This window comes from Sinocyclocheilus rhinocerous, unplaced genomic scaffold (genome assembly GCF_001515625.1).
Source record: "Sinocyclocheilus rhinocerous isolate Xijiao unplaced genomic scaffold, SAMN03320098_v1.1 scaffold921, whole genome shotgun sequence".
In the NCBI taxonomy this organism is placed as follows: Eukaryota; Metazoa; Chordata; class Actinopteri; order Cypriniformes; family Cyprinidae; genus Sinocyclocheilus; species Sinocyclocheilus rhinocerous.
Window position 1 is genome coordinate 845,430 of NW_015640057.1, and position 14,139 is coordinate 859,568.

General features: G+C 39.5%; 1 protein-coding gene across 1 annotated transcript in view; it reads right to left on the minus strand.

The window, feature by feature from the left end:
* ano3 (anoctamin 3) overlaps nucleotides 1–14,139 on the minus strand; it is an 84,233-nt gene that overhangs the window by 26,696 nt on the left and 43,398 nt on the right. The window contains exons 9-13 of the mRNA XM_016568448.1: nucleotides 8,210–8,265; nucleotides 7,973–8,094; nucleotides 5,498–5,632; nucleotides 5,227–5,323; nucleotides 1,944–2,004 (exon numbers count right to left, since the gene is read on the minus strand). Coding sequence (XP_016423934.1) covers nucleotides 1,944–2,004; nucleotides 5,227–5,323; nucleotides 5,498–5,632; nucleotides 7,973–8,094; nucleotides 8,210–8,265 — 471 coding nt within the window. The remainder of the gene's footprint in view (nucleotides 1–1,943; nucleotides 2,005–5,226; nucleotides 5,324–5,497; nucleotides 5,633–7,972; nucleotides 8,095–8,209; nucleotides 8,266–14,139) is intronic.

Here is a 14,139-nt window from a genome sequence, read left to right on the forward strand (position 1 = left end):
TGGAGAGAAAAGAAGTAGCACATTGATCTGCCAGTCGCAGGTCTTTAATGTGGAGAACTCTGTTCATATTTTCTGCATAATGATGCATTTAAAAGTTCACAACCAAATGGATGTTTATAAAAGTTCACATTGCTGTTGCAGATGAAATATAACACGGATAACAATAAATAAATATTTTTTACCAGGTTAAATGTTGATTATTAGTAACTCAACCCCCTCTTTGTAAACCTCTCTACCTAACCGTTGATCGCGTGCATCCGCCACGTTTGTAGTTTTTCTAACGCGTTTTATTCGTGTCATGCCGAGAACTCTGCTCATATTGTCTGCATAATGATGCATTTAAAAGTTCACAACCAAATGGATGTTTATAAAAGTTCACATTGCTGTTGCAGATGAAATATAACACGGATAACAATAAATAAATATTTTTTACCAGGTTAAATGTTGATTATTAGTAACTCAACCCCCTCTTTGTAAACCTCTCTACCTAACCGTTGATCGCGTGCATCCGCCACGTTTGTAGTTTTTCTAACGCGTTTTATTCGTGTTTGTAGTTCTGGACCGAATCCTTCGCCAAAGCGCAATGGATTGTGGGCAATTTTAGCCATTAGAGTGTGCACGGATCCACACTTCAAAAATCGACCTGAAATAGTAGACCATCCGGGGACTTTTGGCATACTCTTTTCAACATACTATGCTTTGGGACACACTTATTCTAATCTCACATACTATTTAGGATGGATAGTATGAACATTGAGACGCAGGGCTGGTCTGCTATTGTCGGTGTGAGTTGCTGATAAGTGTTACCTTCTGTGATTTTTGTGATCCTTTCTTGGTTCTGTTATGTATTTTGAATGTATATCTCTGTGGACTATCATTAAAGGATCTTAAACTGCATTTGGACCCGCTGCCTGTTGCCTACTTGTGCTCATCCGTAACAACATATATATCGGTGAAAGACCAGTTAGAATAAATTGTTCCAAAGAGCCAAAGAAAGATAACTTGGGATTGCTTCTGCAGATAAATGAGTTTGACACTACCAAAATTATATTTAACATAAATATGTTTTTAGACATATATTTAATTGGTATTTAAGGTTAGTATTTATTTATACACATTTGGTTCCATTCTAAGCTTTTATGACTATGAAAACAAGTATATCAAGTTTGTTAATGCAAACACTTCTACTGTAGACATTCTATTTCAATTTCCTTCTGGAATGTATCATACAGCACAATTAGCTTTGCCACAAAGAGCATTAGTGTAAACTTTCATAGTTTGGTTTTTCTTTCAGGTCGGCTGTTGTTATGGTGGAGCAACATTTTTGAAGATAATTTTTCTGAGCTAGTTAAACAACCAACATTTTTTTGTAGCTAGCGTTGGTTTAATAGCACAACTGAAGGTAAACATCTACAGCCCTGTAAATCCCTCAGAGAACCAGCCGTAGTCTCCTGCTCACATTACTTTCCTCTAAATTCACTCCAGGAAAGTGTTTCTTTGGCTTTAGCCAGTCAATTAGACTTTATAATGTGCATTATAATGTGTATTATAATTATCAAGCACTTACTCACCTGTGATCACTGCTAGCGATCCTACAACACTTATCTATTTTCCCTCCCTCTTTGTGTTCAGAGGAGTAAACTGAAGTTTAAGCACTTTTGAAATATTTAAATTTCTGGGCTGTAAGTGAGGTCTACTGTGACCTGATTGGATCATTTGTTGTAATGTGGGACAAAGCGGTGATTGATTACAGCTGCTTCTCTTGGGCTTTTGAGTCAATCCTATTATAGCAGACCGCAGATTGTTAGATTCTCATTCTGTCCTTGTCCGCTGAAGGAAGCCTCTTTTATAATTACTTAATTTGTACTTTAAACTAAATGCTGACCTGTCTGTCTTTCTGCCGGTGAAAGAGCACTGATTAAATAGAAAAGATTCAGACTCACCCCATATAGCCATGAAGATAGCAAAGAAGACTGTGCCTCCATTATCAAAAAGATAGGTCACCTGGTGGACAGAAAAGAGGCAATGCATTTAAGAACGTATAATTAGAAAATTAGTTAAATCTGCATGAACTGATAGAAATGTATACATCGAATGCAATGTAAATCTTTTTTGATAAAAGCATTTGCCAAATATGTAAATGTGCAACTACCTCATGGTTAGGTTTAGGTGTGGAGTTAGGGGTGCAGGTTCATGCTTTTTTAAAATTACAAATAGTGTGTTTTCCAAAAAAAAAAAAAAAAAAAAAAGATTATTGATTATTTCAAAGGGTTACTAATGACAATCACAGCATACAAATTTGTAGGAAATTGCAACTTTAAAATTGCAACCAGGGAAATATTCATAGCCCAATATGTTCCCTTCCAAGGGAACTATACGATATCATGATGTCATGACACTATGGGAACTCCCAAATAGTTGTATCTCAGCCAAATATTGTCCTATCCTAACAAACCATACATCAATGGAAAGCTTATTTATTCAGCTTTCAGATGATGTATAAATCTCAATTAAAAATAAATAAATAAATAAATAAATAACCATGTGACTGGTTTTGTGGTCCAGAGTCACATATGTAAATTAGAGTAATGTGACTTAAATGAAGTGCCAAATTGCAGAGCTTATGCAAACATATCCCTATCGGTATAATTTTGTTTGTGTGTTTATTTTGTTATTGACAGGAAAGTGCGCAGCACATAATTACACATTCACCTAAACGTGCTCCCAGCAGCGTGGGCAGTATCAGGATGTTCTCTAACAGTATACACTGCTCATGTATTTCAAACTTACTTTTACCCCTTGGCAAAGAATCAAAAAGACCTTCGCCATGAGTATATCCAATCCTTTAGGCCTTATTATAATTATTAGGTATTCATTCTGATATCAATTTGCAGCAGTGAAGCGGCCAATGTATGCAATTGAATGAGAATTGCCATTTTGTGGTAACAAGAGCAACAGAAAGCATTAGCACAGAAAGACCACCTACTCACATAAGCCTTGAGCCAAAAGACAAACTTTGCCAGCTACATAATTCGGAAAAGCCCAAACAGATGCACTCACAAGACTTCACAGAATGTATGGTGTGCCTGACAACAAAATGCAATTACACATTGACACAGTAAATAAGTAAGCAATGCATGCAAGTACAAAATTAGAGACCTCAGGGTCAGACCCCAGAGTTCAGTGCAAGGAGTTTGCAATAGAGTTTCCCAAGTTCTCTTGAGAAAAACATAAACCGCTTTGGCAAAAAGGGTTATCAGATGGTGTGCTTTCCATGACTGGATGCTCGATCTTGAAATGAGATTGAGCTTTTAGATATCCCCCATTAGTTAAAGACATACAGTATAGGACTACAGAGTTATAAATGTGGGCCTAAAGGTGGAGATAGTGAGGAGGAGGGATGCTGAACAAATATCATGGGAGAGAAGAAAACAAATCTACTTCTTATATATCCTTCAAACATGATTGACAGGATAAGGTTAATAAGCTTCTTCTGAGCTTGCATTATGAACTTCCTTAAGAAGCAGGTGATGAGACAAAAGAAAGAGTTGGTGGTTGTAGCAAATGTTTGTAGTCACGGGAAGAAGGAGGCGGGAACTCGCGGACATTTAAACAAACTTTAATAATAAAATAAACAAACACAAAATAGCGCGACAGCCCCTCGCGGACGACTGTCGCGCACAAACAAAACCAAAACACAAAATAAACTCCAGGCCTGGTCCTCTCTCGTCTTTCACTGTTGTCACTCCTACTTTTATCCTTCCGAAGCTCCTCCGTGAGACTCGAGACCGGTGAGTGGCGCAGGTGTCGCGCATTAGCAATTACTCCACCGGCCTCGCTCCGTTCCCACGGCTCTCGGCCCCGCCCCTCTCGTCACAGTGGTCACCAAAACTCCAGTAGTAGGATGCAGAGAACTTAATTGGCATGTGTCAAATGACTCTCCACTGTGATATACCTTTAGAGTAGAAAGCCTAACTGATCCATTGCTCTGACTTCCCATTGGGAGCTTTGTTTATTGAGGAGGTGGAGATTTTGGCAGAGGAAATCTGTGCTGTAAGTCGTGAGGAGCATCTGAGGGCTTGGCAGGAGGTTTTATGTACCGCGCACATAATTGTTTATTTAACCTGCGTGGAAAGAGTAGTTGACATTTAATCCTTTTGGATAAGGGAGGAATGGCAAGACTTGAATGGGGATTTTTTCAGCAGAACTCCTGTTGAGTGAATTTTGAAGCAAGTTTGAATAACTGTAACAGATGCTTTTGAAAGCAGAAGAGTAGCAGGCAGGTATTAAATCCCTTCTAAACTGAGGAATCAGTGGTGGGTTGTAAAAATAATCCTCAGAGGTAAAGATTTTCCCAACATGTGACACAGTTGTTTCTCTGGATGTAGGTGGGACCAGTAGGAACGAATTGCTGAAAGGTGTAAGGACAGTAGCTTACCGCTGGCCTAAGTCCAGGCTCATGACAGTAGTGTGTTGCCAAGAAAGAACTGTGACAACATTGTCTTCTAGCTATGAAAGAGCAATCTTCAAGCAATAAAACTCTTCTGGAACCAATTATGTGTGTTTTATTAAAATATTAGCCACTCTCAGGCATGTCACCACCATGTTCCCATAACACAAAACCACCTTTTAGTCCTTAGTACTGGCTGCACAGCTTGGGGAATCTGTCTTTGGTTTGCATGTTGAAAATCCAGGATCAAACACTAATTTAAAACATATGAATATCTTTGACTTCAGACAAAGCAGGCTTTCGTAATGAGTCTAGAATAAAAAAAAACAGACATTCTGTAATCAAAGCTGCTCTGTAAACCATGTCTTTAGACTAAAACATAGAATAGAAACATCTTTTCAGCAAGACAAATTGTATTTGGATTAAAATGTCTACAGGAAAAGAATCTTTATTTATCGACACACGACGAAGATGTATTGTTTTCTTGACCTTCATGTAGCTTATCTTTGTTTTCTTGACTTTTCATGTCCCCACATTTCAGAATTATGATCTTATTACAAGGACAGATGCCAAGATGCAAACTGGCTCAAGTAAACGGAATCAATGACATTATCAGGAACAAAAATCGAGGTGGGACACTATGTTTGACGAGGACCATTTGAGTGACTGGCTTATATTAAACCAAAACATTAAAAATCTGTCAGTTTTACTGATCTTCTGAAATTGTCTAAGGGGTCTTATGTTGTTTATGCCGGTAGAAGGTGGATGTACGGTACCTTTGCATAGACACAGCTGTCACTCAGCGTCCAAGAGCTGCAGTTGCCTTCACACATGGGGCACATGATGGTGGTGTTGGCCTCACATATCTCTTTACTGATACACAACAGAAAAACTAATTTGAATCAGTGCTTTATTAGGGAAACGATGAACACTGGTGAATGAAAATGGCATCATTACTGGTAAACTTTGACATATAGACTACTGGGACCTGGTCCAGGCATACTGGGGGCTATTCTGAAATGACTAAACATACCTGCAGGGACTAACCTTACTTGGCTGGAGTCCATGGTGAAAAGCCCATAGAGGAAGACGAAGAGGCCGACTAAAGCAGCAGGGATCAGCATACCTGTATACCAGCCCAACCAGGCAAAATACAGCCCAATCTTCTCCCCAAAGTACCGCCTATGAAAAATCAGCAAGAAACAACATTCATTAGGGTTCCGTTCATATTTATAGCATTTATTAATGTTGATTAACATTAATATATACAGGACCTCAAGCCCATCGAGCAAATTTGGGGAGAGTTGGAAAATGAACTGGACAGATCTATTGTACATTCAAAGGAAAGCCTTTGGCTTGAGTTGCAGAAGGCATGGGATAACATTAGTGTTGAAGTTAGCAGGAAATATATTGACGCTATGCCAGATAGATGTGCTGCTGTAATTGCTGCAAAAGGTGGACATACCAAATATTAAAGTAAAAAGTGGATAAAAACAGTACGAATCACTTCATCTGATTTTTTTGTGCTCAGAGCAACCATCTGCATGTTTCATGAACATTATGAAATGAAATCATGTTTTGGAGGCAAAAAAGGTCAATATTTTCAGATCTGTCAGGTGTTCTAACAATTTTGGCCACCACTGTAAATATACTACTGTCCAATGTTAATAGTGTCTAGATTATGTAATTATTTAGTAGAAACCAGCAAGTGTTTTTGAGACTACAAAAATTTAATGAATTAGATTTTTCTTTATGCTAAATAAGTATCTCAAAGTGTCCAGACTATTTTATTTATGTATTTAGTAAAAATCAATGTGTTTTTAAGACAACCAAAAACTAAACTAATTTTATTTAGATATGCTACAAAAAAAATTAAATTAATAAATTAATAATAATAATAATATATAAAATACATACATACACACACACACACACAAACATACATACATACATACATACTTGCATACATAAATAAATAACATTTTTGTTGCCTATAGATAGATAGATTTTGTGTTTGGTCTTGGCAGAATAGATCTGCTACGCTGCTGCTGCAGAGCAAGTACCGAGACTTGCTACTGCCAATACATCCACAACATGCTGCTGTGAGCATGCAAGAAATACTGTTACTGCACATATAACATATATAAAATAACCCCTATACAGTATATATCATACATTAATACCCCTTAGCAGATCTATACAGGTGGAGCTGGGGATGGAGGAGGGTTTCTGAAGTGCGTTGCTACTGCTACAGCAAACACTACTCAAGTATTTGAGTGTTGAGCAGCGAGCTCATTGGCTGCAAATACAAAAAGAACCAATCGGCTGTGCCATGTGATGATGTCATTAAGTCAGATTGAGTTAGACCTATCAGACTGCGCCATCTAGAGTTTCATGCCAGAACTTTGGATTTCTTTTCTGCTGATGTCAACTTGCCCGTGTGGGCTAAATAGATAGTCTAAGTCAATCTAAGCAAACTTTATTTAAATCATTGCATTGTAAAAGTGTTTTTAATAAATGAATAGATCGGGACACACATACACACACACACGCACGCACACACACACACACACACACACACACACACACACACACACAATGACCCTATATGCCCCAGATACATAGGATAGATACATACTGTAGATTAACAGCAGGGAAGACTCAAGGTGACTAAAAACAGGAACATCCATTCACTTAAAACATACCAGGTCAGGACGGTTACATCATTCTGAAAATGGAGAGTGACCTTACTCTCAAACTGATGAGCAGCTACCAGCAGAGAAATGCTGAGTCTGCAGATCACCATCGCAATTATTTTCCTGTCTCCACTTTAAGAGCTGAGGGATCTAATTCAGCTTCAATATACGTTTGTTATGAGCCTGAGACTGCATTTTCTCTCGCTCTATTTGACTACAGCTGAGATTTACACTAGAAAGCCGCGGTCAGCCACACCAATACAGTCCTGCACATATGAATGAGTTAGTGAGATTAAAGCTGTTCTCACACAGCAAATATTTCCTTTCAGGATTTGACTGCCTTTCTAGTCACCAAGAGCTTTTCAGAAACAAAGACTTTTGAGAAAGGCTCAAACAAACAGACTGAAAGCTGTTGTGAAGACTAGGCTTTCTAGGCTTTATTCACAAGGCACTTAATTATGTTTTCAAAATGAATAAAAAATCATATGCATAGTAAAGCATAGTACATATCTGGCTCAGATCAACAGTTGTGGTTTGTTACTGTGTTTTGTGCCTACTGGCAGTTTTAGTTTCATATTTCAATATTGATTTAAAAACGTAATACCAATTTATTATCAATATTTATGCAATACTGAATCAAATATTTATTTCTAAAGCTACTTTTGTAATGTTTTTCAATGTTTTTCTCATCTAACACAATAATCATGTTAAATGATCTTTTTGAGGGGTCAACTGAATATGAATAGATGTGTCCAAAAGTGTCCAGATACTTCTATATTATATATACTGTGTTTTTTTTTTTAACTGCTGTGTGTGTGTTTCTTACCGTATGAGGTCTAGAGGCTGGTATTTGTACCAGATCCCCCAGCGCGCCCATCTCTCGTACAGAAGGTGTCTGTGGTTTTGAGCCCCATGGGTTTTAATCGGATGTCTGCTTTTATAACTTCCCTAGAAATACAAAAGCAAAGTTTTCCATATCGCACACAAACACTTCAACAGTTACAAAAAATTGAGGTAAAAAAAAACTAACTTTGTGACTGGTCATACATTTCAGTCATTTTACCTCATGTGGAGGAAACGCTGCCTCATATGTGCTGTTGCCAAGTAACCGATTAATACCTGCAACATAGATGGAAACAGAATAAAACAAGCATGTTTCTAACCATTTTTTTAATTATTTTTTTTCAGTCTTGGCATCTCTTTGCCATCTCAGTTCCCAGAATGACAATGACAGTTGATGATTAATTTAGAGAAACACACACACACACACACACACACACACACAAGAAACTTTCATAAACACAACATATAATTTCACATTAAACATTGACCAACATCACAGACACCACAAATGGGAGGAAATAACAGACACTAATGAAAAATTGCAACACATAAATACACAACAAAATCCATAAAGATACATCATGGGATGTTTCAGCTTTTAAAATTGTACACAACACACATTTTGACTCCAGAAACGGGTTAGTTAGGGTGAGGTAGGTTGGGAAATTAATTTTGCCCACCAACCAGAGCGACTAGTGAATGCTCAATTTTACCAGTCTTTTAACCAGCCAAGTTACTTATGTATTAAATATAAATAAAGCACACTACATATTTATAGGAAGGGCCTCAGTTAACTTTCTATTACCCATATATATATATATATATACTGCAGAGGGTATGCTCTCCACTAGATGTGCAGTGTTATATATGCATAGTTTACACAGTTCATATATTCTGATTTACTGTATGATGTATGTTTGAAGTATTGCAACAGCAGCACAAAAAAATAAAAATAAATGTTCCAAAATGTTATGACACTATTCATGTTTTGGCACAGTTAATACACGTTAAGAAATAAAATTGCACTGCTTTTCAATTAATTATAGCGGGGTGCATCTGACTGCAGTTATTTTGTGATTTTACTGCTTGATTAACTTGCGGCTAACATGACATCCATCCCCCTGCATGTGGCAGGAGACTCATTTACAGACAGATAACAGCAGAAGGGAAATTGGCCTGCTGATGGCAGAGACGAAAGTACAGCAAAAGGAGATGCTCGGGAAAAAAATACTGACTGAGAACACAAATCATTTTCAATAAAATGGAATTGAGCGCAGGCACAATCCTGTAAATAGTGCTGGAGCTTGCCTTTTCAATATGTGGGTGCAAGTGAGCGCCTGGCTTAGGTGTGAGCTTCAGCAATTGGATTAAGCCTATATCAAATAGCTGCAGGAGGAAACTGATGGAAAATGGCTCAAAATTGTCATGATATATTTATTTAGCTAAAGGTATTTTTATGAGGAATATGCAAAATACCAAGTTAGTCCCAAGCGGACAATAAAATAGCAATAAAAAGTAACAATACCACTCCAGTATTTCTGTAGCTTCTATAACAGTGGAGAACACTGAGATTTTATATTGTTGAAATAGAAATAGTTCAGGAATTGTTGTCTTTAGTCATCAATATGGAATTATAAAATATATTTGTCACTTAAATCTTTTCCCTAGTCCATTAAAGGAATAGTTCAAAATGAAACTTTACTCACCCTCAGGCCATCTAAGACAGTTTGAGTTTATAGTAGACGAGTTTGTTTTTTCAAGAGAACAGATTTGGAGAAATGCAGCAGCAGCATTATATCGCTTGCTCACCAATTAACTGCTTTGAAGTTAAAAATGTCTCAGTGATGGATTTGTTTCTTAAAAGATGTTAATTGACGAACTGGAGTGGTGTGGATTACTTGTGAATTACTGTGATGTTTTTATCAGCTGTTTGAACTCTCATTCTGACGGCACCCATTCACTGCAGAGGATCCATTGGTGATCCTATCTAGTGATGTGACGCTGAATTTCTCCAAATCTGATGAAGAAACAAACCCATCTAAATCTTGGGTGGCCTGAGGGTAAGTACATTTTCAACAAATCTTCATTTTTGGGTGAACTATTCCTTTAACCAAGCAAAATCAAGCGCCACTGGAAATTAAAAAATCAGCCAATCAGAAATGCCTCTTCTTCAATATATCTTATTCTGTTCAAGATATAATCAAATAAGATACTAAGCAATAGTTTTTTGTCAAAGGCATGTCTTATGCACTACAGTGGCTGGCATATATAGCAAAATATCCTCTTTGGTAGGTTGCAGGTGTTAATTTCCCAGTTTGGTTAAAGTGCAAAAAACATACATATGAAAACAGAAGAAAAGATCTTGCTGTAATATCAATTTAATATTGAGCATTTGTCTCATATTGCTTATTTCTGTTTCTATACTGTATGTCATTATTAAAACATTTACAACACGCTAAATGGATGAATCTCACAAAACAGCCCATAGCACTTCTTGGTCTTATTCAGATATTTAAGAGAAAGAAAGAAAGAAGTCAATTGCAGCATTCTTTCTAGTTTTGTTTATCTGTATAAAAACCTTGAAACTGCATAAAATTGCATACAAATCATTAATGTTAATATTTATTTTAGGCTTAGGAGATATTTCAACAAACAAACAAGCATCCAGATGCATTGTGGTGTTAAGAATTTGCGGGAATGTGTTTAAATCTCGATGGACCAAACAAGTACATACTGTATATAGTTCCCTTTCAAGGGAACTTCGAAATGCGTCCTCTAGGGGTCGCTATGGGGAAACTAGAGGACGCATTGTCTCGTTCACTACTCAGGGAACCATGGTTACATATAACTATGATATTTGATTGTGCTAAAGTGGAACTATTGCGAGTATACTTCAGGTACAGTTTAAATTTCTTGCATTTAAAGACTGGTATTATACAGAGAACATACAATCCTTATTAATAGTGATATTAAAACACATTTTAGGCAAAATATAAAGAAATGTGCATTGTGCAAAAAATAAATACTCCAAATAAAGTTTAATCATATATCGATATGTTATATCGATAAGTCTTAACTGATATGTCAATAAATATGTTAATTGATCACTATGAATCATGCTCCGCTTACTAACTCCGGTTACTAAGGGAACGAGCGCTGAGCCAGCTTTTACCGAATATGGGGAACTCCTGTTTACTCTGTTACTGAAGCCTGATTTGTTAAAGTTTGTGTAGCTGCACAAACCAGTGGTACTCGAGCCCGCCAGAAAAGGCAGAGCAGACTGCTATATAAGTCGGCCCGGAGCGCCATCTCATCAGAATCATTTGACTGAAGCGACAGCCATCAATTCGTGTGCAGCTTAAAGTACAGCACGTCACGTCATGCAAAGCGTGTTCCTTTATCTCAGGGAACCGAGGTTACGTTAGTAACCGAAGCATTCTCTATCGAAAGATATCGCTTGTTGCCTCAGCTTTTGACACTTATGGGGAACACATCCAGTAGTGCCATGCTATGAGAAGAAGCAGAACTTAGCCTGTTCCACAAGCCCAACTCAGGAGCACTTGCCAGAGGGCTCCGTAAGCCTGAGCTATAGAAGAGACCCGAGTCAATAATCTGAGGTCTACTTAAGATAGCCCTTCCACTCAAGGGGGAAAGGGATAGAATTAGGCAGAAAGGATCAGTGCCTGCATAGCGGGGACATCCAAGTTGTAAAATCTAATGAAGGTAGATGGCGACAACCATGCGGTCACACAAATCTCCCTGTTAGAAATCCCACTGGACCACGCCCAGGAGAAGGCATTCCTCTGGTGGAATGGGCCCTCACACCTATAGGGCATTGCAAGCCAACTGCGGCATAAGCCAGGGCTATAGCATCTACTATCCAGCGAAAAAGTCTCTGTTTTGTGACTGGCAGCCTCTTAGAGCGGCCTCCAAAGCACAAAAAGAGCTGCTCTGATTGTCTAAACAACCCAGAGTGCTCAATGTACACTATGACTATGAGTGTCCTAACAGCAAGGAAGAGCTAACAGGGAAATAACCTGGGATCTGAATGGAGTTGAGAGAACCTTAGGTATGTAACCACTTTGCGGTTGTAGAATGACTTTACAGTCGTTAGGCCCAAACTCAAGACAGGAATTGCTGACCTACACATTTGACTGAAGCCAAGGCCAAGAGCAGAGCGGTTTTGAGCACCATTTGAAGCGGCTCAAAGGAAGGCCCTTGAGGGCCCTTAGGACTATAGATAAGACCACGGGAACTAGATGAGTCCTCTGCACAATCTAACTTTGCTGCAGCATGGAACAACTTGCTGGTTCGTCTGGCCGGAGGAGAACTGGCCCCCCGACTGAGCCTGGTTTCTCCCAAGGTTTTTTTCTCCATTCTGTCACCGTTGGAGTTTTGGTTCCTTGCCGCTGTCGCCTCTGGCTTGCTTAGTTGGGGACACTGAATTTCCAGCAATATCGTCAACTTGATTGCACAGATACTATTTAAACTAAACTGAGCTGCACGATGAAATCACTGAATTCAATGATGAACTGCCTTTAACTGAAAATTGAGTGTTTACTATCGTCCTTTTGCATTATTGACCCACTATTTTCCTATTTAATACTGTAATGCTGCTTTGACACAATCTGTATTGTTAAAAGCGCTATATAAATAAAGGTGATTAAACTAGACTAGACAAGTCCCATGTCGGCACAGTTATAGGGTGAGGCGGGTTCAGTCTCTGAGCCCCCTTTAGAAACTTAACGACCAGGTTGAGAGGTTCTGCCGATTAAGCGGCCAGCCACGAGAGAATGATTCGCCGCGATGAGTGCCACATAAACCTTGAGTGTGAAAGGGGTACGGCCCTTGTCCAACAACTCCCTAGCTGGAGGCGTCCGTCGAGAATACCTTCCTTTTGTAGACCACTCCCAACTGCACGCCTGATAGGAATAGGTGAGGAGTTGTCCAGGGGGCCACAGCTCTGACACAGCAATGTGTTACCCTGATATAACACTGGCCCAGGCACCAAGCATGGGACTGCACATGATTTTTGAGCCAATATTGGAGGGGCCGTATGTGTCTGGGAGTCACAGGTCACTCGCTGTCTGGTAATTCAAGATGCGGATTCCCATTTGCCTCAGAGGGGAAAGAGCTGTGTCCCTACATTTCGTAAAAGTGCGATCTGTGACAGGGGGCTATTTGGATGTGAAAGTATGTGTCTTTCTGATCCACAGACAGAAAACGTGTGAGGTTACTTATGTAACCATGGTTCCCTGAGTAGGGAACGAGACACTGCATCCTCTAGGGGTCGCTATGGGGAACGCCTCGCCGTGACCTGTGTCTGAAGCATACATTCAAAAAACACCAACAACATGTTGGCCGGCGACAGCCCATGACATCACTACCGATGAGACTATAGTATAAATAGGCGCCGGGAGAACACGTCATTCACTTCTTCTTCTGAAGCTTGCGTCCGAAGCATGGCAGGAAACCTAGAGGACGCAGTGCCTCGTTCCCTACTCAGGGAACCATGGTTACATAAGTAACCTGGGAGTGCATGCCAGAAACCAATGGCGAGCACTAAATAGCAACTCTACCATAGCCATGGGAGTTGCCCCTGGGACGTTAGACGGCTACCAGTGACGTTATTCCCTACGGCCAAAGGCCTAGGCTACAGCATGAAGCCGGAACCAGGGCTATCATTCCAACTGGATACAACATCAACGAGTGAGGTAATCACTGCAAGTCGAGAACCCGGTTTCTGAATCTAGCAGAGGGAGTGCTCACCGAGGACCTACCCTAGAAAAGGACAGAAACACACAGGTCCCGGAAAACACTGCAAAGAATGCTCGCAGATGGAATACACACAACCACCAGCGTATTAAATATATGTTTTTATAAAAATGGATCGTACTCACCCACCATGGTTCCCGCGCAAGAGCCCCCTTCAAGAAGCGACCCAAAGAAGCCTCTAGTCGTATCACTCTGATCCAGACGAAAGCACTGACGCCTTGTCTGGATCACATCCCTTAGTTCTTGCCTACTTCCCTTTGACCCACGATTCCTCCTACCCCTACCCGCAGGCGGGGGAGGAGCGCGAGCCACGATACTAGCCTTCTGTGCCCATCTCTGATCCTCAGACCGAGACGGACCAGGACCCCTGGGTTG